At 47.1% G+C, this 26,858-nt stretch overlaps 10 protein-coding genes across 10 annotated transcripts; 6 read left to right on the plus strand and 4 right to left on the minus strand.

Annotated features, from left to right (window-relative positions):
* Nucleotides 1–1,082: 1,082 nt before the first annotated feature.
* F4817DRAFT_336321 (aldehyde dehydrogenase) lies at nt 1,083–3,216 on the plus strand. Its single transcript, XM_049303130.1, has 4 exons — nt 1,083–1,670; nt 1,743–2,078; nt 2,186–2,696; nt 2,761–3,216. Exons 1-4 carry the CDS (start codon nt 1,356–1,358, stop codon nt 3,057–3,059), a joined length of 1,461 nt encoding a protein of 486 aa, XP_049159652.1. The 5' UTR covers nt 1,083–1,355; the 3' UTR covers nt 3,060–3,216.
* An 888-nt stretch (nt 3,217–4,104) lies between these two features.
* Nucleotides 4,105–5,558, plus strand: F4817DRAFT_365102 (uncharacterized protein; the record flags this gene model as incomplete). The annotated part of the gene is made up of 6 exons (XM_049306826.1): nt 4,105–4,313; nt 4,371–4,466; nt 4,607–4,670; nt 4,761–4,978; nt 5,122–5,125; nt 5,194–5,558. Coding segments are annotated over 6 exons (956 nt in total), but the record flags the coding sequence as incomplete, so codon positions are not given.
* Nucleotides 5,559–6,301: 743 nt separating this feature from the next.
* Nucleotides 6,302–7,039, plus strand: F4817DRAFT_315461 (uncharacterized protein; the record flags this gene model as incomplete). Its single annotated transcript, XM_049300545.1, has 3 exons — nt 6,302–6,391; nt 6,461–6,686; nt 6,756–7,039. 3 exons carry the CDS (start codon nt 6,302–6,304, stop codon nt 7,037–7,039), a joined length of 600 nt encoding a protein of 199 aa, XP_049159654.1.
* A 41-nt stretch (nt 7,040–7,080) lies between these two features.
* Nucleotides 7,081–9,983, minus strand: F4817DRAFT_96116 (uncharacterized protein). The gene has a single exon (XM_049308094.1). The coding sequence runs from the start codon at nt 9,467–9,469 to the stop codon at nt 7,427–7,429; it is 2,043 nt and encodes a 680-aa protein (XP_049159655.1). The 5' UTR covers nt 9,470–9,983; the 3' UTR covers nt 7,081–7,426.
* Nucleotides 9,984–10,107: 124 nt separating this feature from the next.
* F4817DRAFT_336326 (phospholipase D/nuclease) lies at nt 10,108–13,965 on the plus strand. Its single transcript, XM_049303131.1, has 11 exons — nt 10,108–10,649; nt 10,709–10,882; nt 10,948–10,958; nt 11,014–11,287; nt 11,338–11,361; nt 11,418–11,537; nt 11,588–11,687; nt 11,735–11,980; nt 12,052–12,154; nt 12,207–12,401; nt 12,545–13,965. The coding sequence occupies exons 1-11, from the start codon at nt 10,427–10,429 to the stop codon at nt 13,667–13,669; spliced, it is 2,595 nt and encodes an 864-aa protein (XP_049159656.1). The 5' UTR covers nt 10,108–10,426; the 3' UTR covers nt 13,670–13,965.
* On the minus strand, nt 13,926–17,166 carry F4817DRAFT_336328 (thioredoxin-like protein). The gene is made up of 3 exons (XM_049303132.1): nt 16,403–17,166; nt 14,712–16,275; nt 13,926–14,658 (listed from the first exon to the last, which is right to left on the minus strand). Exons 1-3 carry the CDS (start codon nt 16,603–16,605, stop codon nt 14,317–14,319), a joined length of 2,109 nt encoding a protein of 702 aa, XP_049159657.1. The 5' UTR covers nt 16,606–17,166; the 3' UTR covers nt 13,926–14,316.
* Nucleotides 17,167–17,493: 327 nt separating this feature from the next.
* On the plus strand, nt 17,494–20,108 carry F4817DRAFT_336331 (phospholipase D/nuclease). The gene is made up of 3 exons (XM_049303133.1): nt 17,494–18,380; nt 18,754–19,519; nt 19,581–20,108. Exons 1-3 carry the CDS (start codon nt 18,000–18,002, stop codon nt 19,985–19,987), a joined length of 1,554 nt encoding a protein of 517 aa, XP_049159658.1. The 5' UTR covers nt 17,494–17,999; the 3' UTR covers nt 19,988–20,108.
* Nucleotides 20,109–20,136: 28 nt separating this feature from the next.
* F4817DRAFT_336334 (acyl-CoA-binding protein) lies at nt 20,137–21,364 on the minus strand. The gene is made up of 4 exons (XM_049303134.1): nt 21,021–21,364; nt 20,787–20,916; nt 20,600–20,667; nt 20,137–20,493 (listed from the first exon to the last, which is right to left on the minus strand). Exons 2-4 carry the CDS (start codon nt 20,878–20,880, stop codon nt 20,341–20,343), a joined length of 315 nt encoding a protein of 104 aa, XP_049159659.1. The 5' UTR covers nt 20,881–20,916; nt 21,021–21,364; the 3' UTR covers nt 20,137–20,340.
* A 998-nt stretch (nt 21,365–22,362) lies between these two features.
* On the plus strand, nt 22,363–24,520 carry F4817DRAFT_336337 (FAD/NAD(P)-binding domain-containing protein). Its single transcript, XM_049303135.1, has 3 exons — nt 22,363–22,910; nt 23,153–23,935; nt 24,042–24,520. Exons 1-3 carry the CDS (start codon nt 22,794–22,796, stop codon nt 24,261–24,263), a joined length of 1,122 nt encoding a protein of 373 aa, XP_049159660.1. The 5' UTR covers nt 22,363–22,793; the 3' UTR covers nt 24,264–24,520.
* A 37-nt stretch (nt 24,521–24,557) lies between these two features.
* Nucleotides 24,558–26,552, minus strand: F4817DRAFT_96268 (actin cytoskeleton-regulatory complex protein END3). Its single transcript, XM_049308095.1, has 3 exons — nt 26,075–26,552; nt 25,737–25,971; nt 24,558–25,636 (listed from the first exon to the last, which is right to left on the minus strand). Exons 1-3 carry the CDS (start codon nt 26,309–26,311, stop codon nt 24,903–24,905), a joined length of 1,206 nt encoding a protein of 401 aa, XP_049159661.1. The 5' UTR covers nt 26,312–26,552; the 3' UTR covers nt 24,558–24,902.
* Between the last annotated feature and the right edge of the window lie 306 nt (nt 26,553–26,858).

Raw genomic sequence — 26,858 nt, forward strand, 5'->3', positions numbered from 1 at the left:
TAAGCTAGCTGATCAGCCCTCTTGGGTCCCAGACTGGAACTTTGGAAGAAAGCGGCAATGGTTCAACTCGAAATACGCTGAGATTGGAAACGATTATACTGACACAATGCAGCTCCCCTCTGAGTTGTTTGACATGAGTCTTTTAGGTCAGCGAGGATATGCCGGTACCAAAACATCGGGTTTATGTCATATCAACGAGGACCTCATGGTCATATATGTTCAGGGGGTTGTGATTGGGACAATCCTTTGGGCAAGTGACGGTTTCAGAGAAACTGCTAATGAATATCGTGCCGTAGCGGATGACACTCACTTACGGAATATTTCCGTTTTCCGAGACTTCTATTCGTGCCCAAGCCAGTCATTATTAGTACCGCCCGGGACACTTTTCAGAACCTTCAACGGAAGTACCTCGTCACTATTTTGGGCAATACAAACAATGAGTAGTCTCCCCCCAAATGTGATCCTATCGACATTAAAAAAGGAGGGTTCTGTATAACTATTCTATTTTTGGAAATTATGCCATGAGTTTGCTGTCACTCAGAGGTCTTTGTTTAGAAGCTCTTCTGTTGTGCCGTCTCAGGGAACAAACTTTTACGGGCACTGCCCGCAAACTACCCAGGTTGGGGATATTCTCGTTATCCTCAAGGGAGTCGACTTTCCTGCCGTTCTACGTAAACAAGATAAGAGTCAATATAGACTAGTGGGGTTTGCTATGGTTGACGATTTCAAAGTAATGGACGGTCGTGTATGGGCTGAGATGGCAAGTGAAGGCGTAGAAGAGTTTGAGATCGCGTAAATCGTGAACGTATGTTTCATTAGTAACGCCACAATTTCGTCGGCCGATCATGTCATGAGAATTGCTCAAGGTTATGTACGAAGCATGATAGCAAAAGCAAACGCACGGTGCCCATGGCATTTGTGTCACCAATATTACGCCACCTGGGAGCAAATTATGGCGCAGATCGAGATCACACAGTTGCAACTCCAATGAGAATAGACACCTTATATACTACATTTTAGATGGGCGGCAGCTTACATTACCTTGGCTGTAACCTATCAGTCTTGCACGTAGCATGCCAATATGAGACGCTGCCTTAGGTACTTATAATATCGGGATACACAGATCCTTCTCGGAAAAGCGGCAGGCAAATGCATGTGTAAGACCTTGTTTTGTGCTGGTACAAGAATGAATGCCAACATACGAGAAATGGCGTAGCAATACAACTTTACAATAGCTAATCTATTAACATTTGGCTTATTTAGTTAGTAATATCATCCGTCCTCACTTCTGCCCTCCACCTAGTTCAGCATTTCTAGCATACAAGTCTAAAAGCCTTTGGTGTAGAGTAGACAGAATGGCTCTTGATAAGACAGGATACCCTCCTCTTGACTTTAATACATTCTACAATGTAATCGACGGAGAACTTTCATCCACCCCGAATAACGTCCGTTACGGCATAAATCCTATTACTTTGGAGAACAACCCGGCAGTTCCAATAAGTTCATTACACGATGTCAACCGAGCTGTCGAAGCAGCCGGGAGAGCAGCAAAATCATGGGCCGAGGTCCCCTGGGACAAACGTGTGAGCGCGATCAGAGAATACGCCAATGCCATCGAAGACAAAGCCGAAGACTTTGTCCGGATCCTAATGAAGGAGACTGGTAAGCCTGTGAGTGTATCTCCGGTGCTAGATCCGGGCGAGCCCCTTGCTACCGTATGTGAGCTTATTGTGTATCGATAGGTCAATTTGGCGCGAACCGAAATCAGTACATGTGTTCAATATCTCAGGGAATTCTGCCAGCTATCCCTTCCTAGCGAAGTCATCGAAGACACCGAGGAACGCAAAGTTGTTACCCGATACGTACCTGTTGGTGTTGTGGTCGGGATTGCCCCTTGGAATTTCCCTGTTCAAGTCTCATGTATGAAGATGACGCCTGCTATACTAACTGGCAACGCCTATATATGGAAGCCATCTCCCTATACGCCTTACTGCAGCCTTAAGTTTGCCGAATTGGGTCAACGCTTTTTCCCTCCCGGTGTGCTCCAAGCCTTGAGTGGGGATAACGATTTGGGGCCTGTAAGTGGCATTTCACACTAGATAATCATTCCCCCTATACTACAGATTGTCCTTTGGAGAACCTGTTCCGAGCTCCAGCAAGCATGCATTGACTTCGAGCACCGCAGTTACTAACCGAACATCCGAATATTCAAATGGTGAGCTTCACTGGTAGTACTTTGGTGGGGAAAAAGGTAATGGAGTCTTGTAGCAAGACATTGAAGCGAGTGGTACTGGAATTAGGCGGTAACGATCCAGCTATCGTTTGTGCTGATGTCGATCCTGCCTCTGTAGCGAAAAGAATCGCCTCTATTGCTTTCTGTCACTCGGGCCAGATATGCATAGCAACGAAACGAATCTATGTCCACGAGGCAGTTTATGACGCCGTGCTAGCTGCGATGGTCGAGTTTGTGAAAACCTTGAAGTTGGGCTCTGGCGAGGACGCTTATACAGGACCAATATCCACCATAGATCACTTCAAGTATGTCAAGGGCTTACTCGCGAGCGTGGAAAGCGCAAAGCTTACGGTTGCAACGGGGAGTACGAAGCCCCCATCCGATATGAGCGGTTACTACATTGTCCCAACAATCATCGATAACCCGCCAGATGACGCACGGGTTGTCATAGAAGAGCAATTCGGTGAGTTGCATCGCAGATAACTAAGATACGAACCTAGTACTAATACGATTCCCATGTGCAATAGCGCCTGTTCTTCCCCTGATGAGATGGAAAGATGAAGCCGATGTCATTTCTAGGGCCAATAACACCAACATGGGCCTTGGTGCATCGGTTTGGAGTCGAGATTTGGACCAAGCTGAGCGTCTGGGAAAGCAGCTTCAGGCTGGTAACATTTGGATTAACACACACTTAGAGATTCAAACCAGCACCCCATTTGCAGGCCACAAACAGAGCGGACTCGGAATTGCAATGGCAGTCGATGGTCTAAAGGCTTGTTGCAATGTGCAGAGCATATACACTCGCCCAGCCGATAGCACTACATGATGACAGAGCGACCATAACAGGAGAAGGATCATACACGTTCCCTTATTTCCTGTCTTAGAATTAGGTTATTTTTACGAGAGGGAGGTAGTATAAGTGTGTGTCATGTACCGCATGTTAAGTGGCTTAGAATACGTAAAAAACATGCACGTTATTCTCACTGATTATTGCTCTTCATCTAGCACATATCCAGACTTGGCAAGACATTGATTATGCGATTTTATATTACTACCCCCTAGGTGCTTCAGTGGCGTAATTTGGGGTGTATTATCATGAACTCCAAGCGCTGATTGACTTAATCTGGGCGAGTGTTGCTCACTAATAATCTACCAGGCCTAAGACAACCCAAACAGTTTAGTTTACTTAAAAGCAATGCTCATATTCGCCAGGTCGAATTTTAAACCGTCATAGTACTGTACCTAGAACGTTTCCCCCAGCTAGTCTAACTAGAAAGGTAGGAAAGGCATGGCATCGATGCAGAACTGCACAGAGGCAGCCTTACGAGTATCATAGGTACCCAGGTATATAATAACTTAAACGACAGCAGCTCTAGCTTGTTACAACATAACATTATTGCTATTATGAGTTTATGCCGTTTTGACTGAGGTAGCGCTACGGCACTATTTGCTAGCGACGACAGTCTGGAAGGAAACCAGCTGGTCAGACAATGGATAGCACGAACGGCTTCCACGGTAGCTACAATGATACAAGTCTAAGACATTTCCGATTTTGTTAGGTTATAACATGACCCGGAAGAGAAAAAAGGATCGTCATAGATCAAACCCCACCAAGTTAGCCCTTTGTATCGCCAATGCAGTCACCAAGTGACTATTCGAGGTGGTCTTTTAGTAAACTGCATGATAATTCGAACCTTCAACCTCAATCGCTACGCCGTTACGCACTTAGATATTAGCACCTTACGACTAAGTGTACGTACCTACGTAGGTACCAAAAACGCGATATAATGCAACTATCTTTGCCCTATGTAGTAAGACCGTCTCTAAGTACCTTGCTCTATCATTACTTTCTACTAACAGAAAAACAGCGAATATGCCTGGACCAATGTCTCTAACTGCCGAGGAGGTAGCTCAAATGCTGTCACGCTCTAATGATAACATGGCTCCTAACATCATCGCTTGCTGCTCAATTTCCCTGTCTGTCGCTATTGTATCCGTTGGTCTGCGACTCTGGTCACGAAGAGTGCTCAATGGTAGATTCCATCTCGACGTGAGCGACTGGCTCGCCATGACGGCTTTGGTGTGTAAATCCCTTTCCTTGTTCCCGAATTTGACATGTAGTAGCTGATAGATTTAGTTCTTACACGTAGTTTATGTAACTAGTGTCATCATGACAACTCGCCACGGCTTAGGACGACATATGATATTTGCACACCCGCGCCTCATGAGCATCGTCAGTAAGCCTCCTTTTTATGTTACTTGTGTTATGTTATTTCTTTACCATGTTCATATTCTCCGGATGTACTACGCAAGCCAGTGCCACCTTAGAGAAAAGCGGTCACGATATGCTCACTGACTGAAGTAACAATCAAGTATACCATAATCTCCGAAAATTTATACGCTTCAATATTAGCTCATCTGAAGTATAGTGTGTTATGTCTTTATAGGAAAATATTTTCATCTTCACCACGATTTTGCCGATGGACTTGGGTTGTAACCGCCTTGGTAACCGAATGGCTGCTCCAAGTTATATTGGCTACTAACCTCCAATGTATTCCTATCTCGGCCATGTGGGATCCAACAATACATGATACAAGCACCTGTATTAACTACGGTGTCGAGGCGCTAGTAGCATATATTATTAATATTGTTACCGACTTAACAATTATCGGCATGCCCATTCCTCTAATTATAAGACTCAATACATCAAAATCGCAGAAGTGCAGGTTGATTATTGTTTTTGCTGTAGGGGGGAGGCGAGTTAATTGTTTCCTATTATGTTCCGTTCGTTCTTCTCTAATTCTTCTTTCAGTGCTTGCATAGTCAGTGTGGTCCAGCTTAGATATGTTACCAGGCTGGGGAATAGCTCAGACGCGAGTTGTGAGTAGTTCTGTGCGTACCCAGAAGCCAATGCTTCACAGCCTATCCGAATATTTCTAACAAAATAAAACAATATTTAGGGGACTACGTGCTATTGGCCATACTTGCCTTGATAGAGATCATGGTCGGCTTCCTTGCCACGTCAATTGCAACATATCGACCTCTCTACCATCTTATCACTAAGGGGTCAACCACCGAATACATTGGAGATAGCCATTCAACCGACAGGGTGACGGACGGCCGAGAACGGCCAACTCAAAGGGCCCAACTAAGCACAGATATTCGAGGAGGTGTCGAGTCGAGGCTAAACAGCTCTATAGAGCCCCCTCCACAAGGGATTTGTGTAACCATAGATGTCGAGTTGACGGTGCAGGACAGCGTGCAAGGTCCTTGGGTAAGAACTTACGATAGAGTAGAGCCTCTTGATAGGGGTCATATTGGATAAGAGAACTAGGTAGTCAGTATTATAATATCACAACTGACACATCGGCTATTCTGACAGTAAACTGCAATGTAGCTTTCCCTATAATTCATAGATATATATATATATATTTTTAACTAATATTCACAGAACTTCAGATGAAATAAAAAAAATAAAATAAGATATAAAATATTTTATTAATAAAAACAAGGCAGCCGGCACGAAATCTAATGCAACCAAACGTGTCGAGCTATAATTAGGCAATTACCAACCAATGGAACCGTGCATAAACGGGACACTATCTTACGTCTTTCCTCGTATTAATATAAATACTTGCGCTTCTCGACGCATGGATATGGATACATATTATCCGGTAAGGCTAGATTCTTGACTTACAGGTTAGTAACTACCTACCTACCTACCTAGGTACATACCTACGTAAACCTAAATGTCGCCCAATTGAGACGTCGCATTCCGACCTTGCGACATTATAGTTGGACGCTGTATCCTCCAAGTAACGTGCCATAGCATAGCTCCGTACCTTCCATGTGGTTTTATCAATACGAATAGACCTATTATAGAGTTAACCCTTTCTCGTATAAATACGCTCGCACCTTCACGTTTACTTTACTCATAGGTAGCTTAGGTGCTCTTCCGTACATAATCTTTGGAATAACTGTATTGCGTATTCAAATACTTTCTACTTTCGAATCAAATCATTATTTTCACCTCACCAGTATATCAACTTATATACTTACGCCATAGCCATGCGAGCCCTCACAGCTTTACTCGTCGGCCCGGCCGTCACTCTCGCAGCAGCCATCATACCGCGCGATGGGCCCGTCCCAGAAGGTCCCGTACGTAAAATAAATACATTACCTACCAAGTAACTACCTAGCTACCTCCTAAGTACTGACTCTCACAAGTGGACTGCTGGCGTCTGGAGAATGCCCGCCGAAGACAACGCCGTTTTCACCGGCGACGCCATCAATGCCAGCGGCGGAAAGTTCTACGTCAACAAGAACACGTCCGCCTATTGTCCCGGGGATGTAGCAAACCTCGACTGCTCTCTGTATCCGGGATCCAAGACCGTATTCGCAGGCGGCAATAACACTCTATTCCTAAGCGTTGGAGTTCCGGGCGGACAGCAAGGTAAGAGATGCTTATATTTAGTATCCATGCTTCAACGTTCGAGATAGCTAAAACATACCACGTACCTAGTCTATATCGCAGCAGATGGCTCGCTGTCATACACTGTACCGCATTCTGGGGCGCTGCCCGAGGGATCCGTTTCCACCGGCTTCGAGAGACAGCGCAGCGAGTCGTTTGGAGCTCCTGTAGTGTTAGGAAACGCCGGCCAGTTATGGCTTATGTGCCCAGTTAGCGAGGGTGAGCCAAGAGAGAGAACGTATCAGATGTACGTCGGTCACGGACCCGAGGGCTGCTTAAATACCGGGGTAAGGACTTACACGTCCTCTGGACCGGATGCTTGGGAATACACATAATCAACCCATGATTAGTGAATATTCAGACTATGGATAAGGGCGAAAACCTAGGAGAGGACACTCAGCAACCCGTCACTAGGCCAAACTATATTATAGATAGTCAAAAAAACACGTTCATCACCTGATACTATGTAACTCAAACGCATGCATTTGGTCTCCGAGTGACTAGCATATAAGTGAAGTTCAAAGTTAGGGATTTTATTAGAATAACATCATAGGCATTTACGTGCCAATATTCGTATTGGGAACGATGTCTATAATTACCTAGATATCGTAGGAATATATCACCTAGGACTTTAAAACGGGTTTAACCTATGAGCTAACATGAGTAGATCAGAGGCGATATGTACACCTAAGGTATTGACTTTTACTCTAGTGTACCTGCATCTATCTCCTTTGCTTCTTAGCTTTACCATTCTGCCGCTGCTGCCCATCAGTCGCATCGGTGTCTGTTTTCCGCTTTTTGCGCCTCTCCTCAAGCAGCTGCTTCATTCCTGGCGTAGCCTTGTATCGCGGGTTCGAAGGATCAATAGCGAATTCATGGCTATCAAAGACAGCCTTGAATCGATCGTCTTTAACATCCATCTCGAATCCTTCTTGGAGACCGCCATGATCTTCCACTTCCTTCTTTCTCTTCTTGTGCTTCTTGGATTTCTGCTTTTCCGCGCGAGAAATTTCGTTCATGTCGAAATGGTCGAGATGCTCAGCAGCATCCTTGGAATCTTCAGCCATGAGTCGCTCCAAATGGGCCTTCTGGGCAGCATTCTCAACTGCTTCAACTTCTTTTGCTTCTCGCCTCTTGCGGCGTTCCTCCTTCTTTTCGGTATGTTTCGACTTTCTAACGGGCTCATCGGTTGTAAAGAAGGGGTCATCAAAATCGAGGTCATCCTGGGGTTGCTCGGCCTCATCATCATCTGTTTGGCCAGAACCTTCATCACGCTTCGTTACAACCTTCTCCTTCCTCCGAGCTTTCCTTTCTCGCTCTTTGCGCATGTACTTTTCAATAGTAGTCTCTTCGGCATCCGGTTCTTTCTTCTTTTTACCATCGTCCATTAGTGCGGCGGAGAATGTAACTTGCATATCTCCGACCGGACCAGATTTTGAAGGCCGCGACAGCGGTTCGGAGCTCAAACCGAGAGCTTCACGGAGTTTCTTTGCTTTCAACTCCCTTTTTGTCAATTTCGGCTGATCATCAGCCACTTCGGCCTGGTCCTCTTCTTCTTCACTCTGAGCATCCTCGTCGTCACTATTATCGCTTGCGAGATAAGCGCGCAGATCATTCTCTTCAATTTCTGCGCGACTACCACTGAATGCCCGCTTGATATCCTCTTTCCTAGTCATCTCTTCGGGATGTATATCCCAAGTCAGTTTAACTTTAGAATGTTGTAAAGCGTCAGTTGTGAATTCAGTTGGTTTGTAATCAGGCGATATGGAATCGCACTCATCCCTCGGCTCATCATCAAATGTGACATCATCAGGTATAAATCGCAAGTCCATAAAATTCGAAGATGACTGGTATTCTGTGCCATCTGTTGCGGCGTAGATCTTCTCTGCTGTCGCCGTATCAGAGCATACCATGACGGCATAATAGTAGCGCAACCGGTCCAGTTGGTAAGCTCGAAGTGCATCACTGTCAAAGTCTTGATCATCTCCTTCCTGAAGAATGTCGTTTTTTATCTTTTCGTCATCTTCCTCGTCGTCGTCGCCACTATCTTCGGAGTCAGGCTCGGATTCTTCGTCCTGGGACTCTGAAGCCTTCTTGAAGATCTCCCTAGGAGGCCCTTCCAACTCTTCCCGTTGCATTCTCTCCTTGCCAAACTCGCTCGGGTAGATAGAAACTCGCTCGATCCTCCCGCCTTTGGGTACAAAACTAGAGAAAAGAGCTAGCAAATCGGCAGACTTTATGTAATCCCAATCTAGATTAACGATTGCTATCCGTTTCGTGACCTCTCCCGTTTCGACGTCCGCTTGAGCGTCGCGCAACCTTTGCATACTCCCAGACGTAGCTACTTCGGCCTCCTCATCCTCTTCGTCTTTATCATCTTCGTCATCCTCGTCATCCGAGCCGGATTCAGAAGAGGAGAATCCACCACCACGAGCCGGGTCATATTTGGTATTGGCCTTTTGAAGTTCGCGCTCAACGACACGATCCTCATCCACTTCGGCACCCTCGTCATCATCATCGGCCTGGTATATATTTTGCAGGGCTTTCTTTTTATTATCTGACTTTAACTTGCGACCATATTTATCGACTTTGGCACTCGCGACGAAATCATCATCCTTCAGCATACGCGAGAAACGTTTGTCTATAGTAGTCTTGGTGCGACTCTTCGAGGGTAGACGGAAACGAGGGTCGGATTCGAAGTTAGCGAATCGCGAATCGCCTGTAGCAGACGGGGCGTCTTGCTTCTTGGACTGTTTTTTGGGCATCTTGAATTGATTGGCCCTTATGTAGTATGAGTACTAGGTACTATATCTTGTCTGGAATTGACTGATTGTAGGTTTGCGCATGTAAAGTTGCAAGTGTCGCAGACAGTGGGACAATTGAAAATTTTAGTGGGTCTATAATTCGTCCGGTCTTTTTCGCTTGTTACGGAAGGCGGTGATGATGAGTCCCATTCTTACCGCCCGCCTTACGGATTACTCTCTCTTAATCTCTCTAGCGTAGAGACTAGAGTTAGTTGCACAAATTGTTGCACAATGTCACACGACATGGGTACCTTGTCAGCTTGTTTGCATTACTTTAGGTCATATTATGTAACTGTTGTAAGTGCGGGTAATTTGTTCTCCTTGAAACATCTTTGACGCCCCCGTCACTCACCAACGTCTCCTCCTTATCCACAAACCGGATACTCAATACCGTATTCTATACAGTGCATAATTCTCTTCTATAAATTACAACTTGTAACCTAGTGGGAGAGGGGCACCGTCGCATCTGATAGGCCTGTTAGTATCCTATCAACACATCAGCTTAGAAGGGCTTCATTACTAGGCGTGACCATTCATAAATCGTATTTGAGAAAGCTGCTTTGAGTCTTGATTTGTTCGTTGTGATCATTAGGGGGCTGATGCAAGCCAAGACTCCAGCTTGAAAGCCCGTTTCCCGGGTCCCACCAAGGACTTCGTCACCCCTCCACGACATAAGAGCTGTGATTCAAACCTGACCGCAACGGTCATCTTAGATACAGATTTGTATACAAATAGTAGCTAAATCTTGGATTAGCGTAGCCTATTTATCTTTGGTACCTGCCTAACCTAGCTGATTTAAATCCTCTAAGCCATTGTCAATTTCCTTTTCTATGAGGTCTAGATATCTAGATTCCTCACCACCTTTTTGCCAAACCACCATTTGACCTACATATTACTTACAACCCCATCATATCCAACATGGAGAGTTTTCTGCAAAAGGCAGAAGATGCCTTTAAAGATGTGAAGGAGGCCTTAAAGGGGACCAGTGAAGAAGATCCCCAGCAGGATGATGGAGGCGCCGTTGAGCAACAGGCGCCCAGCAACTATCGTTTCCAGTCCTTTGCACCCCAGACTACTGGCTCTGTCAAGTGGTATGTCGATGGAGCATCGTACTTCCACGCCGTATCTTTAGCTCTTGAAGGTATGGGATGTTAAAGCCTAGTATACTACCGCGAGCAACTCCGCTAATTTAAAATACAGAGGCTAGAGAAAGCGTGTATATTCTAGACTGGTGGCTGAGCCCGGAGCTCTATCTTCGTCGACCTCCTTCACGTAATCAGCAGTACCGTCTCGATAACATGCTGCGGGCAGCTGCTGAGAGGGGCGTTGAAATACGCATTATCGTATACAAGGAGGTCACTCAGGCCCTGACCCGTATGTTCTTCCCTAACTAAGCTTTTATCACTACGAGTTCGGCTAACCTATTGGGCCACCACCAGTGGACTCTGCGGTGAGCATCTATATTATATCTAAGACTTACGCAACTCACTGATTATCCTCGTTAGCATACCAAGCATGCCCTAGAGGCCCTACATCCAAATATCAAAGTGTTTAGACACCCCGATCATCTGCCGACAGACCGAGCAAAGCTTGAGACCGCCTTTGCCGATTTATCTTTGGACAATCTCAAGTTGAATGACTTTCGCTTGTCCAAAGTCTCCGGAGATGCACTAAAGGAACTTTATGGTTCATTTGGTGATACTGTCCTGTACTGGGCCCATCACGAGAAGTTATGTGTCGTCGATCGACGTATCGCCTTCATGGGTGGTCTCGATATGTGTATGTGGAACAAAACCCAAGCCCCTGGATCAACGCTAACATATCTCCAGGTTTTGGAAGATACGATACAAACAGTGAGTTTTAACCTATAGTACTTATATTGACGCCTCGGCTTGCTAAAAATGAATAGGTCACCCTATTGCCGATGCTCACCCCGGTAATTTAGACTCAATTGTCTTCCCCGGCCAAGATTTCAACAATGCTCGTATCTACGACTTTGAAGGTGTAGACAACTGGGATCACAATCAACGTGAGTCATGGTATACTGATCAATCCGGCCAAGTATTCTAACCGAAACAGTCGACCGAACGAAGAACTCGAGGATGGGCTGGTCTGATATTGCCATTTCCCTCAAAGGCCCTATCGTGCACAATCTCATCGACCACTTTACAGACCGATGGTAAGTGCCTATGAAAAAGTGATAGAACATAATTGACATGGTCTCAGGAACTTCATATACAACGAGAAATATACCAAGAAAGATACTGGCAAGTACGAGAGGATTGTGGTTGGTAGTTCTGCCGAAAGGCCCCGTGAAGAACAACACCGTGGTATGTTCGACGACTTCCAGGGCCATTTTAATCGCGGTATAAGACGACTTGTGGGCGATGGAGGCGAAGAAGAAGAACACCGCAACCGAGGTGGTGACAACTATGACCGTTCTGGTGGTATTAAGATCCAGCTTTGCAGAAGGTAAGTCTACGTTCTCTCCTACAAATGGTTATAGTTGAGTTATATACTTCGTAATATTGACTATCTTAAAGTTGCTGCGATTGGTCCGCCGGCCACCCTACGGAGCACTCCATTGCCAATGCGTACATTAACGCTATTGAGAATGCCGAGCACTTTATCTATATTGAGAACCAGGTAAGCTCTTGAATCGAGCAGTACTATTTATTAGTTGTCTAACACAGGATAGTTTTTCATCACCGCTACATCCGACGAACAGCGTCCGGTTGAGAACAAGATAGGCGCCACAATTGTATCACGCATTGTCCGCGCCCATAACAACAGGGAGGACTTCCGTGTCATTGTGTTGATGCCAGCCGTGCCCGCGTTTGCCGGCGACCTAAAGTCCGACGGTGCCCTCGGAACCCGCGCCATTATGGAATTCGTACGTAACACTGAGTCCTTCTATCCTGTCTCGGGAGTTCGAACCCCGTAGTCGACTAGATTGGGTGGTTGACTATTATACCCCGAGACATCTGTAACACCTTGAAACTAGTTAAAAAAGCAACCGCTAACTCATTATCACAGCAATACAACAGTATCAACCGCGGTGGTCACAGCATCATCGAGTCCCTACAACAGCAGGGCGTGGATGACTGGCGCCGCTATATCGGCTTCTACAACCTGCGTAACTACGACCGCATCAACATATCTTCTACTCTAAGACAAGCCGAACAAGACAGCGGTGTATCCTACGAAGATGCCCGTCGCGAACACGACGACAGGGAGCAGGGCTACCGCTACGGCGATGACAACGGGAGACCTGACGACGGCAGTTACGACCGTTACCAATCCGCCGCCTCCAAAGTCGACGACAGCACCTGGGACACCGTGTCTAGCTGCTACATGGAAGGCGGCCCCGACATCCGCGACGTCCCCTGGAACGGCAGCGAAGAGGACGAGATGAACGCGTTCGTGTCCGAGGAGCTATACATCCACAGCAAGGTCCTCATCGCCGACGACCGCCTCGTGATCTGCGGCTCAGCCAACCTAAACGACCGCAGCCAACTCGGGACCCACGACTCCGAAATCGCCGTCGTAATCGAAGACCAAGAGCCCATCGACAGCAGCATGAACGGGCGCCCGTTCACAGCGTCCCGCTTCGCGACGTCGCTGCGCCGCCAGCTCTACCGCAAGCACCTCGGCCTACTACCCGACCAGCGCTGGGACCAACCCGACGCCAACTGGACGCCCGTAGACCGGGACCCGCAGCAGTACGACTGGGGGTCGCCGTCGGACAGGCTGGTCGAAGACCCGATGAGCGAGGACTTCTGGCGGCTGTGGACGGAGACGGCGCGCACCAATACCGAGGTCTTCAGCAAGGTGTTCCACCCGGTGCCGAACGACCAAGTGCGTACCTGGGAGCAGTACGACGACTTCTTCAGCCGCCATTTTTCGATCCCCGGCAGCGAGGAGGAGAATGAGCGCAGGCACAAGCGCGACGAGGAGGAGGAGGGGCAGCAGCAGAGCAAGGTTGAGTACGGCCACGTCGTGCGCGAGGAGTTCCCCGGTGGTGTTGCCGAGGTCAAGGATTGGCTAAGCCGTGTGCGCGGCACACTGGTTGAGATGCCTCTTGAATTCTTGATCGAAGTCGAGGACCTCGCGAAGAACGGACTTAGTCTGAATGCTTTCACAGATAAGATCTACACTTAAGATGTACCCGGTCGGACAATTGTATAGATTGCGCCCTAGATGAGAGGTTTAGCTATAGAAAGGCGAGCTCATCTTGTTGTCTGCCTGGTTTTTCAGATAGATAGACAACTTTGAAAAAGAATAACCCGCGTTGAATTACGATATCATCATCCTGCTGGACTTTTTATCGATCATAATTGGCACCGCTGCTCATAAAATCCTGCGTAGACGTTAAGCATAGAGATAACCCAATCATTTAAAACCAAGACGCAGCAGATTAATATCAAAATAGTAAAGGGATATTATTATGAGGATGCATTTGTCTCTGCTATCATGATAGAAACACAAGAGAGTTCGGTCTATCCTGACCACTCTCGTCTTTTCACCCTCAGCTACTCCGTTCCGCCACCCCTTCGTTTCGTTTCCGTAGTCCCAAAGCTTCGTGACGCGCCGTAGCTTTCTATACTAATGTAGAACGTGTCCATAACCAAGACACCATATGTTAGAAAAAATGACGATGGGCAATTGTATGGGTCGCCTGTTCAAGCGCGAGGACACAAGAGAGTAGTATACAGAAACTCCCGCTGGGTAAATATCAACTCCAGTAACCCATGTCTTCCCAAATGCCAATGCTTCAAATATTTATTTCCCCGCCTGAAAATGCTTATTCAGTCCTTCTTCCCATTAGCTGTGTTACCAAGGAGACCCTCCTTTATTTCTTTGATAGGAAGGTTGTCTTCGAGGCGGAAGTGGCCACGGTTCCTCCGGATTCGTCCCCGGAACCATGAGGCGCAGCCAAGACCAATTCCTGCTATGCAGCCGAAGGAGAGATACGGATGTTCGGTAAAGGTGACTCGTATGTCGAAGAAGATCTTCTCGAAGCTCGAAATCGTGAGCTTAGGTTTAATTAGCGGAGGAGAAGCAGTGACCTTCGAGATGGTTTCTAGGATCGATACACGCGAGGGGACAATGGGGCTGCCCGTGATGGTCATGTCCCAGTATCGTCGGTTCTATAATCAAGTTAATACAATGTAACGAAACGATCATTCAGGCTTAAACTTACGTCCTCATCGTTTATGATTACCCGCTCACCGTCCTTGATATCGATACCATAAGTGGTTCGGATCCACCTTTGCCAAAAGACACCATCTACCCAGGCAAATGTAACCTCTTTACGGTCAGACATGTCCATGCTGATCCGGATACTTTTAGCGGCCCGTAGAGCCCGTTGGTCATTGCGGTCTTCGGCCTCCTCGAGGCGGAGCTGCTTAGCGTCACGAAGGTTCTGTCGCTCTAGTTGGAATAATTGTATTTGCTTGTCCATCCACTCGTTTGCGGCACGCTTCATTTCGCGCTTGGCGCTTAAGAATGTCTCCTGGTCTTCCCTATTTAGGATTCCTAGGACAACGATCTTTCCATCCATGATTTCACGTGCATTCGAGGCAGTAAGCTCTGGGACGATAGGTAGCCAGACAGACTTCATCCAAGTAAGAACCAGATGAGTATCGCGCATTTCTCTAGGGGTCAAGGGTGTGTAATACGTAGGTCGTCCTTCCCGCGAGACGAGTAATCTAGGCCAGGTCGTAATCTTGAATCTATCGTAGAGTACGGGATCCTTTGTTTTAACCAGCTTGGCGTGTCCGATCAGACTGAGAGGCAATCTCTCGAGGGCCATGAAGTCTTCGGCTGTGGTGGCGTGGTCGTAGAAATAGACGAAGATAACATCTTCTTTCTCTTCGAGGGCCTTGAAAGACGACGCATCAACATCCTGAACGCCAGTGCAAATATCCAAAGCCTTTTCGGCATACTGAAGGAAATCGCCAAGTCCGCGCAAGCCATTGTACTCAACACGCTCGCCTCCTCTAAAGAACAGAATGCTGGGATAACCTCGAAGATGGACGTCCTTGCATAGCCTAGATTCCACATCGCAGTTGACCTCACCGATGTTGAGTTTGCCTTGCATCTCCTTGGCTAGCTGCTGCCAATTCGCAGCCATAGCTTGGCAATGATGACACCAAGGAGCATAGAACTTGATAAACCACGGCTCCTGGGTCATTGTTACAAGAGTCTGGAAACTTTCGGCCGTCAGGGATACGGAAATCCCTTGCTCATTGGGGGTCTTGGTCGGCTTGGATGGTTTTACGCTGTCCACTTTCACCGGCGTAGACTTAGTTGCAGGAGTAGCATCGTCGGATTCGCCCTTCGCAGACTTCTCGACCTTCTCAGTCTTCTCAGCAGTTCCTTCAGTCTCGGGTGATCCTTCAGGAAATGATTTGGCACCGGGTTTGGGAAGCGAAAGCTCCTTGGGGCGAGTACCAGGCTTTTCCTTCTCGAGCGCGCCCTCGATCATCTTCGAGATGACAGTTATATCTTTACCACCATTGACACGGTCAGCGATCTCGCCATCTTTGAAAATTCGGGTCTCGGGCCATGTAGTGATCTCATGCTTTGCACATAGATCGCCATAAGCCACACAGTTTAGCTCGGCAAATCTGATATCGTAAAACTTCTCAAAGGAAGTTGCAGCGGATCCTGATTCCGGGTCGCTCGGGGCTTTGGAAGTGTAGTAGTATTCGTACAAAGTCTGATAGGTCGGCGCATAATCTATACAGTGAATACAGAACGGACTATTAAACCGTAAGCAAACTGCTAAGACGTACTACAAAGGAGTAACATTGGAGGAGCATATCATTATATATCGGAAAGTAATGTATGGAATCCCGAAGCCAAAGCTTAGAAATAAAAAGGTCTCACCTGTAATATTTGACAACCAGGAATTTTGAAAGTTTCAGCTCCTTATCGATGGTATCGGGGGTTAACTCGAGTAATGGAGGTACTCTTTTGCCATTAAAATATGTGTTCTCCCGGTCAGGACTATCACTTGTCTCCGAACCAATTGCTTGCGCAGTGCCGAGGACGGCAGCGCCGAGAAACAGCGCGAGAGAGGCGAGCCTCATGGCTAATAGGGTGTAATTCGTTGTCGCGAATAACGAGCGTGTTGATGATTAAACGACCAATGACAGTAGGGAAAGCGTCGACGCAGGAGAGGAAAGTCGTCGCGTCAATCGAATATTGATTAAGATGGCCAAGCGCGCGACTCAGCACAGGGGGTTTGAGAAGGGACTGAAGTTGTTGGCGAGGAGCTTTTTCCGGTCTAGTGTTTGGAGAAAGGGGCAACGAAGAGAGTCGCGCGTCACCGGCTCCAGTACATCGGAATATGTCCAGTGGGAAGAAAATGAACAAGGAATGAAAAGAGAATAACTAGGAAAAAGAAAGCAGATGGTTACGTCTGCAGAATTAAAAGCCAACCCGGAGCAAAAACAAAAAAGAGATTCATTCAATAGGCTCGAGGTTCGCTAATAGTCGTCTGTATCACTTCTATGGCTAAGATGATAAAGCACGTAAGTTGGGAAGGATGCGAAAATTGGATTGTTGAAACGAGACTATCGCTCTACCATTTCCGTAAGGCCAGAAAACAGTGCACCGCCTTCTGCTATGTATCTCTTGGTGCCGTTGACTGTGTGGAGAGTCTAAGGTGAGTATCACGTCGTACCTAAACAGCCGTACCAGGCCAACTCATGGCCGGGGGCAAACAAAAGCTACCTTGGTAATACTTTTCTTAATTACCTGTTATACAGTGTGTCTTAACCTTATCAACAGTCTCCACACGACCCCTTACAGCAGTAGTGATACTTAAAAAGGACACCACTAACAAAAGTGTGCTTAGCCACGATGGGTGGGATGATAGATACTATGTGGCTAATGCAAGGTGGCATATCAGGTCTCAACTCGGAATAACCTTAGGTACTTCTATTCATATATTTATAGAACAGACAAGGCAGTCACAAGTTCCAGATTACCTAGTATATAAATGTTTATACCATTCTAACTTGAAAATTGACAAATAACTTCGTTCTATTCTCTTCATCGTCCAGATCTCATCTAGCTCAACAGGTGCTAAATAAAGCAGGGCATACTCTCGTATTTAGTAATCTGTTGTGCTATGCACATAACTCAAAGTAGTGGACATTTGCGGCGATCAGTCGGTTGCCAAGCTACGCCATCGCGACATTGGCTATGAAGCATTAAACACAAAATCAGCCGTCCGCGTCAGCCCTGTGGGATTGTTTTACATAGTACGCTTGAAACTTGATTGATATCAGCACCGGCTTTCTGCATATTTTTCGAACATTGAAGTCTCCGGCCTTAGCGCATTCATAGGTATAACCTCCTCCTCCTCCACCACAGCTGACGTGCATATACCCTTCAGCCTGTCCTTTAGAGGGGATCTTGATAATCGCGTTGTACTTCACCGATACGACGTAGCCCCCATCCACTCCCGTTTTTCGACATGGCAGAACCTTCAGCAAAGCGCCGCCGTTTAAGTAATACAGAAAAGGATGACATTACGAAAAGGTCCTATGAGATACCAGCATCACTTTCACACCCAATTAGTCCTCCAAGGAAAAGGAGAAGTCGCGAGCGTAAACTCATCGAGTCCCCATTTAAGCTTACCACTATTAGGGACCTTTCGGAAGAGTCAAATGTCGGAGCTGTCTCCCTCCATGATCTTCTCGGCGATCCACTGATAACTGAGTGCTGGGAGTTCAACTACTTACACGATGTGGACTTTCTTATGAGTCATTTTGACGAGGATACAAGATCGCTCGTCAAAGTTCATATTGTACACGGATTCTGGAAGAGAGATGATACTCATAGGTTGTCGCTTGAGGTAAGCCTACTCTCATATTCTCTAATGCTTCGTGCACTACGTTCAAAGCCCAGGTTACACAGTACCTTATGAGACTATGTGTGCAAATGAGCTAGTCATCTATAATTCATAATGTTGCGAGTCGTGATATGATGAGAGGAGTTGGTATTACATATTGACATCTTGAAAGCAAGCACCCTGTATTCACTTACGAATACCCTTTCTTGACTTTCAACTTGAATCCAAGTATCGTAGAAGCATTGTGGTGTGCTGTATACCTAGTTTTAATTATGTACCTAGCCATATGCCAACCCCGTTTAGAGAATCTATAATGCTTGCTTAAGTCGTTTTACTCTATACTCAGGTGAGGCATTGATACTAACACCCAGTATAGAAACAGTCTTCTCAGTATAAAAATGTCACTCTTCATGCAGCATACATGCCAGAGATATTCGGCACCCACCATTCGAAGATACTTGTGTTATTTAGACATGACGACACAGCACAGGTTATTATATATACAGCCAACATGATTCCAAAGGACTGGACGAATTTGACCAATGGCGTTTGGCAAACTCCACGACTCCCTCGCCTAACAGAATCGCATAAGTCTTCCGAAACAGATTTGCGTATTGGCTACGGGCCGAGATTTAAAATCGACTTGCTGAATTACTTACGAGCCTACGATACTAAAAGACAGATATGCAAGTCCATGGTTGATGAAATGGAAAAATATGACTTTGGTGCCGTACGAGGAGCGCTAGTTGCCAGCGTACCCGGAAGGCATGATATTAATGGAGATGATCCTAGGAAGACTCGCTGGGGATGGGCAGGTGTTAAACACGCCCTCAGCCCTGTCCCTGTCCAGTCGGGGAAATCAGAGATCGTGGTGCAAATATCATCCATTGCAACTCTAGGTGCAACAGACACCTGGCTAAAACACACCTTATTTGACTCCTTATCATCTACGAGAGCGAGTTCCTCGAAGCCTAAATTCAAGATAATATTTCCTACTCCTGATGAGATAAGACGTTCCTTAGATGGCTACGCTTCTGGTGCTTCTATACACATGAAGATACAATCAGCAACTCAAACGAAGCAGCTTCAATACATGAAACCTATATTTTACCACTGGGCTAATGATTGCGAGAAGGGGATAAGTACGTCTAACTCGCTCGTTTCTAAGGTGCATTGTAACAGTTTAAGCTAACTACACCTCAGTCGAAGACGGCGAAATCCGAGATGGGGGACGCAAACGTGCCGCGCCACATATAAAGACTTACATACGGTACAACGAGAACAGGTCCATCGATTGGGCCTTGCTCACATCCTCCAACATATCAAAGCAGGCCTGGGGTGAGGCCGCAAACACCGGGCAGATACAAATTGCCTCGTGGGAGATTGGCGTCCTCGTATGGCCTGAATTATTTGCGGACGGAGCTAAGATGGTTGGTACCTTTAAGACGGATACGCCTACAAAAGAAGATCTCGACGGGAACGGGCCTCTGGTTGGCCTAAGGATACCGTATAGCCTGCCTCTACAGAGATACGGAGATAGTGAGGTTCCGTGGGTAGCTACGGCAAGCTATACGGAACCTGATTGTATAGGTCATTTTTGGAAGGATTAGACATAGGAGACATTAATATAGGAAGACGTGTAGTAGAGCTATTAAAGGCCGATTTGAAACATCCGGTTATGTTAAAGGAGCAACTCGAGTATGCAACAAATCTACTTGTAAATCACTCCCCTCAATTATCTTGAAGTCTCGTCCGCACGTTCACGTGATGGTATAGATTAATCTATATAGCTATAACGTCTGCAGCGTATCGCTGCCCACATAGTCTAACCGCGAAGAATCCCCAGGGCTCCTTCGAGACCGGAGCGTACCTAACATCGCTATTGAACACGGGGCTAATCGACTAGTCTAATACGAAGAGAACGCGATAGATGCAACGACTGAACTAGAGCTCTATACGAAATCTAAGAGCTCTTGACGGCCTCGGGCTCCTTGCTCGCGTCGAAGCCGTACTTCTCCTTCAGGGTCTCGACTAGCTTGACGTAGCGGTCCTGGGCGTCCGCGGGGCTGATACCCTCGTCGACGAGCTTCTGCCACGCCTGGTACTTGTACTTGTTCTACGTGGTCGAGTTAGTTTGTGCGTGTACTACCGTTGTCCTACGCGAATCCCGCGTGTTGGGATTGGCTGTGAGGGAGAGACGAGAGAGAGTTGAGTTCGCGTACCTTTAGGTCGAACACGCCGGGCTTCTCGGCCTTGCTGAAGTCTTCGCCGTTGCCGACCTTGAAGAGACCTATACGAGACCATTGTTAGTTTCTTTACTGTATATATTCTCCGCTCTTGGGCTATAGGAGATGGTAGCTATATAGAAGTGATTTGCATGTAATAGGAGAGAGGAAGAGGAGTAAGTACCGTAGAGCTCGAGGAGTTCATCGTTGCCAGGCTTGGAGGTGAGCTTCCTGGAGTCCTCCTGGGCCTTAGCGAAAGCAGGGCTGATGTCGACCATTTTGACGAGTGTAAGAGTTTTGGAGTGTTTTGAAGGCTAGAATATTCGATCCCGTGTTAGCTGTAGACTCTACTAACTACTTCCTTATATAGTAGAGATAGGATGGGATTAGCTAAAGATCTATGGGAGAGCTACAGTACCTGATTGTGTTTTTATTTATTTATGATGTTAGAAACTTAGGTTGCAAGTAGGTCAAATAGGTTTTGGCGGGGTCGATTGCTTCAATGGCTTCAGCCGTGACGACTTTCGTCATGCGTTTGCTGCGCGGGGTGATGTAAGTGCTACCCGCTTCTAATTGGCGACATTGCTTTCAGGGACCCGCAATCTATCAGAAGAAGGTAGATCCTCGAGATCAAGGTCCGGGGCTTCGTGCGTCGGTGTAAATATGTACCGTCTCCGAACCACTTAGATTTATGTCTCTACCCGTTGTTGTCGGCATCACATGAAGATCTACTTTAGCTAATATTCGTAATATATGATTACCATGCCTATATGACTAGTGTCTAGATTCGGTGAGCACATTTTATTTATATTACACTGCTTTACATGGCCAGGCCAAGGGTTGACTTATGGAAAGTGATATATGCTCTGTCGTTACCTGGTATCAAGTTAGTTAATAAATACACCATCGTGCAGATGCATTCTTTCCAGCTGGCCCTGTCGGTGTAGAGCTCAGCTCACTTGAATTATGGCCAATATATTGTCACATTCCTATGGAAAACAATCCGTTACGCCATTCAATATGAGAACCCGCGAATTAATGCAAAAGGTCCCTGCAACGTACAATCCCATTTCGGTAAAGTTCCTAGATGGGGGAGCATTTCTTCGGATTTCATAAGGCTGTCCAATAAGCCAACGAGAACGAAACCCCCCTGTCCGTCTCGACTCCAATAGATCGCGCCCGATGTCTGTCTCCCATAAACTTTTAGAGCCTCGTGCTAATAGTCTCTCGGGACCGAGAAAGTCCTCCACTTTCGTAGATGAAATGGCTGTGTGTAATGATAGCTCTAATAAGACTGGCCCGGCCGTCGGACCAGGAGGACAGTAGTATTATGTACGTCGGGCGCGTTGATGGATAATGTAGAAAAAGACAAAAGACAAGAGAAAATTGAGACTCGAGATTTCTCTAGTAGCAATTATGGCATTTGTCATTATATTGGTCAGATTATTCATCATTAGACTAATCAAGGGGTATTGCACCTTAGTCGTGGTATTCTACTTAACTCTTTGAAGCCTAGTTTGGGGAACGGCCGTTCGGACGGCCGCCGGACAGTAGTAGATAGACACATCAAGGGAATATAATGCCTACCTAAACTTTACAAAGCCTTGGGAATCTTGGGATAGCTGTTTAACCTTAGCGCCCCTTTACTTGTAAACGACTATGAATCTAATGCATATTGACAAATTAAATACGGTACTAGTAAACTGCATTGTGTCAGCAATGAGACGAATATTATTCATCTCAAGTTTCCGAGCTAATTCGTATGACCAACTCGGACCAATAGTGGCTTCTTTGTGCAGCCACCAAAACATAGTAGTATTATGTAGATGGTATGTGAAAATGAATACATAACTTCCAAGGTTGGGTCTTAGGCCTTTCGGCTTGATGAGTGGGGTCTCCGTTGTTTGAGGCGTGAAAGTCTATCGAATGATAAGGGTCCGTTCCTCCCTGCTGTGAAACCGACAGCTCAAGGTATATAAGTCACAACTGCCTGCCGGATCTCGACACGTCCGAAAACTAGAGAGAGTTGTTTCCTTCGCCATTGCTTTAGCATAGGTATTTGGTTTTCCTTCCTTAAAACTATTTATTTATTCCCATACATTGTCGAAGTTCTTCGTCCTGTTCTCAAACCTTTCTAACTATTGCCAAAATATAACCCCTTCCTACTAGCAACCGGACTTCGCCAACGAACATGACTAAGACAATTGTGGTATTGGGTGGCGCCTACGCCGGCGTCGGTGTTGCCCATAGACTCCTGAAATATACGAAACCTCATGTTAAGGATTTAAAAGTTATCCTCGTTTCCAAGGTAAGCAGACTCGTTGATGTTATTGTTGTTGGTTTCTACACTCTATAACCAAGCTTCGGAGTAAGGCGAAGCTAGGAAACAACAATACGACGCTGGGCTTCCTATAAGAAGATCCACGTGATTGGATACTACCTATGCACACAGGATATGCAACGCATTGAATTCTAGCAAATCCACCTGGTTTCAACCTGGAATTTGAATTGTATAGGAATAATGGGGCTTTTGCTAACTCCTCGTCGCAGAACAGCCATTTCTACTGGAACATGGCATCCGTGCGTGCCATCGTTCCGGGCACCTTGAAGGAGGAGCAATACAGCCAGCCCATCGAGAAAGGATTCGCCAAGTACCCGGCAGACTCTTTCGAGTTCATCGTCGGCAGCGCTGAGGGCGTCGACATCATCGACAAGACGGTCAAGGTGTCGACGCGTGATGGCGGCGAGCGCGTGCTTAACTACGACCATCTAGTTCTAGCAACAGGCACGCGCGCCGTCGACGGCACCGTGCCCTGGAAGAGCAACGGCACGCACGAGCAGGTCACCGGGCTCGTGACACAAATTCAAGACAAGGTTAAGACCGCGAAGCACATCGTAGTTGCAGGCGCAGGCAGCACGGGTGTCGAGGTGGCCGCCGAGATTGCCTTTGAATACGGCAAGGAGAAGGAAGTCATCCTGCTCTCCGGCGACGAGGAGATCCTGGGCGGCGACAGCCTAGCGTCTAACGTATCCGGCGAGCTGAAGAAGCTAGGCGTGCACGTGCGCAAGTCGGCCCGCGTCGATGCGGCTCACTCCACGCCCGAGGGCAAGACTGAAGTTGTGCTGCAAAGCGGCGAGAAGATCCTCACGGACTTGTATCTGCCCACCATGGGCATGCGGCCTAACACCGAGTACCTGCCCGCGGACCTGCTGACGGACAAGAAATTCGTCGACATTGACGAGTTTTACCGCGTCAAAGGCACCAAGGACGTCTGGGCAGCAGGCGATATTGTGTGGAAGCCCCGTGGTAGCTTCGTGCTTTCGGATAAACAGGTAAGTTACCTTACTTTTATACACATCCCTGAATTACCTAAATTAGTATCAGGGATGAAAACGATGCATATATGAACAGACAATGTTTACTGACTATTACCCGAAGGCTGCTGGTGTCGCCAAGAACATCGACCTCGCCCTTAAAGGCAAGGTACCTACCCCCGTCAAGACGCTTCCGATGGATGTTCTCATGGTAGCCACTGGCCGGAGTCGCGGAGCCGGCCGTTTGGGCCCCGTCAAAGTCTTCTCCATCATGGTCTACATAATCAAGGGCAAAACCCTCGGTATCCAGTCGCTACCTGGTTACGTCGACGGTAGCGCCTTCTAGACTACGAATACCTATATCTGTTTCTCGAACCTGGCCTACCTTGAGATAATTTGGTTTTAGAGGGATTGAGAGTCAAGAGTATCCGAGGATGTTGATACTGCTTTAAGGATATGCCGGATAGTTCGCTTGTGATGAATAGGGGCCGAGGAGAGAACCCGTAATGTGTACCCTAAGATACCCCTGCCCCCCCTTTTTTAATAATGAATCGGTTCTCGACAGTAGTCTTATAATAGAGATAATAGATGACATTCCTAATGCTTTTCTTTCTTCTTCTGTGATATACACACCGCTAAAAATTATGCCACATCCGTAGCTACTAATACTCCGAAAACTTCAAACCTGATAACGACCCAAATGCTGATTTACGATTATTATTGTAATTGTTACCTATTTAATATAGCCAACCTAACTCGAGTTCACCCTCTCGTGATAGAACCGGAACCTGGAAACTTGTACAGTACATTTGAATTACAGACTAGGTATTGTAGCTCGCTATCCGCCTGACGCACGTGGGGATCTATCATCCCTCAAGCGTTTTCTCGTCTCAGACGAGAGGAAATCCTTCTCATTCTCTTCATCTTCACCTCCTTGCCCTCTCATCATCAACATATTGCTCCATCTAGGTAAATATGTAGCTCCTTACCTCCCCGCCTTCTCATCCTCAATCTCCCTCCTCAACTGGTCCAAAACCTGCATCCGGCTAGAGAGATGCGCTTCTAAGCCCTCAATCTGCGTCCGCACCGTCTGCAAATCATCCTCAACAATACGAAGGCTGCTCCCCGTCTTCGCCTTCCCCTTGCCCTCTTCTATGTCTCTTAGTTCGCGACGCTTGTAGTCGAGCAATTGCTCGAGCTCGCGCTTGACGAGAGCAGGTTTGGTATCCCGCTTTCCGCCACCCCGGCGAGCATTCGCATCAGCTTCTACCTTCGCCATGCGGTCCTCGATCTCCTGTAGCTGCTTCTTCAGGCGTACTTCCTCCCACTGCTCGTCGCTCTGGGCGGAGCTGAAGTCCGTGCCGGAGGCCTTGAAGCCGCCGCGGCCGAGGCGCGTCAGGTATTGATCGCCAAACTTGGCCTTACGGCCGGTGGACGTGTTTTCGTCGGCGCGGGCAGCCCAGCGCGAGGCGGCGGGGTTGTTGCGGGCGCTGTCGACCTGGTAGTCGATTTGGTTGCGCTCAAAGGAGGAGCGTAGGGACGCGGGCACCGTGCGCGGGATCCGGTAGCCCTCGTGTCGATTGTTGAGGATGTGAAGGAAGGCGAGGCAGGCGTCCTTGTTGACGGTGGACGAGGCTGACGGGTTGATTAGGTTCCACGCTGATCGGATATCGGTGTCGGGCACGTCGAGGGATTCGTACAGGTCCTCGAGGGAGTTAACTGTTGTTCCTCATCCTTATTAGTCTTCGCTGCTTCACCTCTCCTTACCTCTTGTTAGAGTGGAATAATAGAAAGGGGTGAAGAATAAAATAGGACTTACAGGCCACTTCTCCTCGCATGTCCCGGTTCTCCTGGTATATTGATTCATACTTGGCTTTATCCTGGGGATTCATATACCAATCGAAGCCATCCTTGAGCCCCGGGGTATCCGAGTCGTCGTCAACTTGTTCGAACTGCACCTGCTTGCCTGTGAGGGCGCGGTTGGCCTGGACGAGGTGGGCTTTAGATTCGGGGACGAGCCAGTCTGGTAGCGTCGCTGGCACATCGGCGTATTCCTGTTGAATTCCAGCCCATGTTAGCCGCTCGCTTCGGTACAGTCTAACGTGCTTGGGGACGGGGGAAGAGTGAAACAAGGAGAGAGCCAGGTATACAACTTACACCATTCACTATGTCGAAGATGATGCGCATAGCTACACAGAACTCCTCAAAGTCGAGATTGCCATCGTTGTCTACATCGGCCACATCCCATACGCGCTCAAGCTGGTCGTCCCGTAATCCACTGTTCTTCAGTAGCGGCGCCGCTTGCTCGCCCGTTAGATATTTGCCGCCATTGGTCCTGGTTGTGAATATGTTCCAATAAGTTTCGATCTCCTGAGCCTCGATGCGAGGTGCCATTGTGAGGCACTACGGAGTAAGGATGTTACTCGTCGTGACTCGTCGTGTAGATATTCGTATATTCTTTCTAGACTATTCCATTGATGAGCGAGTTCGAACAAGTGAAGGATTGTTTCGCTAGCTATAACTAAAGCTATAGGTATTAAATGTTTGTATGAGGTGAAGTAACTCCCAGGTCTGTACATGTATGAGGTAACTTGGAATTATTCGTTGCCGGGTCTCATGCCTGTAAGTCGAGCACATGCAACTAACCGTTATCCTAAAGCATTGAGTGGACCTATGTCACAATGATTGTAATGAAGTTGTATTGTAGACTTTCTAATGTGGATCGCTAAGCTACATGATGTATCTATACTTCCACATGTCATGTGACCATGACAATGCCCCTCCGAAAAAAGGAATTACGATGTCCTCATCGTTCTGTATAGCAACTGCTTTCTTCTGCCAAACTCTAAGTCATATTCTGCTCTGTGCCTTCTAACTCATGTTCTCCTCCAAATGTTATGGGTAGGCTGCTGGTCCAAGGAATGAGGTTTTCTTCTTGGGG

Source organism: Daldinia loculata (genome assembly GCF_022478755.1).
Source record: "Daldinia loculata strain CBS 113971 unplaced genomic scaffold F4817scaffold_21, whole genome shotgun sequence".
Lineage (NCBI taxonomy): Eukaryota > Fungi > Ascomycota > Sordariomycetes > Xylariales > Hypoxylaceae > Daldinia > Daldinia loculata.

What these genes read in the sequence shown, in the direction of transcription:
- F4817DRAFT_336321 (XM_049303130.1), top strand. Translation starts at nt 1,356, where the DNA reads ATGGCTCTTGATAAGACAGGATACCCTCCTCTTGACTTTAATACATTC. An exon ending in GGGATAACGATTTGGGGCCT is followed by an intron (nt 2,079 to 2,185) that starts GTAAGTGGCATT and finishes CGAGCACCGCAG; the next exon opens with TTACTAACCGAACATCCGAA. An exon ending in TGTCATAGAAGAGCAATTCG is followed by an intron (nt 2,697 to 2,760) that starts GTGAGTTGCATC and finishes CATGTGCAATAG; the next exon opens with CGCCTGTTCTTCCCCTGATG.
- F4817DRAFT_96116 (XM_049308094.1), bottom strand. Translation starts at nt 9,469, where the DNA reads ATGCCCAAAAAACAGTCCAAGAAGCAAGACGCCCCGTCTGCTACAGGC.
- F4817DRAFT_336326 (XM_049303131.1), top strand. Translation starts at nt 10,427, where the DNA reads ATGGAGAGTTTTCTGCAAAAGGCAGAAGATGCCTTTAAAGATGTGAAG. An exon ending in CATGGGTGGTCTCGATATGT is followed by an intron (nt 11,288 to 11,337) that starts GTATGTGGAACA and finishes ACATATCTCCAG; the next exon opens with GTTTTGGAAGATACGATACA. An exon ending in AAGATCCAGCTTTGCAGAAG is followed by an intron (nt 11,981 to 12,051) that starts GTAAGTCTACGT and finishes ACTATCTTAAAG; the next exon opens with TTGCTGCGATTGGTCCGCCG.
- F4817DRAFT_336328 (XM_049303132.1), bottom strand. Translation starts at nt 16,605, where the DNA reads ATGAGGCTCGCCTCTCTCGCGCTGTTTCTCGGCGCTGCCGTCCTCGGC. An exon ending in CTGGTTGTCAAATATTACAG is followed by an intron (nt 16,276 to 16,402) that starts GTGAGACCTTTT and finishes ACGGTTTAATAG; the next exon opens with TCCGTTCTGTATTCACTGTA. An exon ending in TAATCATAAACGATGAGGAC is followed by an intron (nt 14,659 to 14,711) that starts GTAAGTTTAAGC and finishes ACTTGATTATAG; the next exon opens with AACCGACGATACTGGGACAT.
- F4817DRAFT_336331 (XM_049303133.1), top strand. Translation starts at nt 18,000, where the DNA reads ATGGCAGAACCTTCAGCAAAGCGCCGCCGTTTAAGTAATACAGAAAAG. An exon ending in CTCATAGGTTGTCGCTTGAG is followed by an intron (nt 18,381 to 18,753) that starts GTAAGCCTACTC and finishes CACCCAGTATAG; the next exon opens with AAACAGTCTTCTCAGTATAA. An exon ending in TGATTGCGAGAAGGGGATAA is followed by an intron (nt 19,520 to 19,580) that starts GTACGTCTAACT and finishes ACTACACCTCAG; the next exon opens with TCGAAGACGGCGAAATCCGA.
- F4817DRAFT_336334 (XM_049303134.1), bottom strand. Translation starts at nt 20,880, where the DNA reads ATGGTCGACATCAGCCCTGCTTTCGCTAAGGCCCAGGAGGACTCCAGG. An exon ending in TGAACTCCTCGAGCTCTACG is followed by an intron (nt 20,668 to 20,786) that starts GTACTTACTCCT and finishes GGTCTCGTATAG; the next exon opens with GTCTCTTCAAGGTCGGCAAC. An exon ending in CCGGCGTGTTCGACCTAAAG is followed by an intron (nt 20,494 to 20,599) that starts GTACGCGAACTC and finishes TCGACCACGTAG; the next exon opens with AACAAGTACAAGTACCAGGC.
- F4817DRAFT_336337 (XM_049303135.1), top strand. Translation starts at nt 22,794, where the DNA reads ATGACTAAGACAATTGTGGTATTGGGTGGCGCCTACGCCGGCGTCGGT. An exon ending in AAGTTATCCTCGTTTCCAAG is followed by an intron (nt 22,911 to 23,152) that starts GTAAGCAGACTC and finishes TCCTCGTCGCAG; the next exon opens with AACAGCCATTTCTACTGGAA. An exon ending in TCGTGCTTTCGGATAAACAG is followed by an intron (nt 23,936 to 24,041) that starts GTAAGTTACCTT and finishes TATTACCCGAAG; the next exon opens with GCTGCTGGTGTCGCCAAGAA.
- F4817DRAFT_96268 (XM_049308095.1), bottom strand. Translation starts at nt 26,311, where the DNA reads ATGGCACCTCGCATCGAGGCTCAGGAGATCGAAACTTATTGGAACATA. An exon ending in TCTTCGACATAGTGAATGGT is followed by an intron (nt 25,972 to 26,074) that starts GTAAGTTGTATA and finishes GGAATTCAACAG; the next exon opens with GAATACGCCGATGTGCCAGC. An exon ending in CATGCGAGGAGAAGTGGCCT is followed by an intron (nt 25,637 to 25,736) that starts GTAAGTCCTATT and finishes GAGGAACAACAG; the next exon opens with TTAACTCCCTCGAGGACCTG.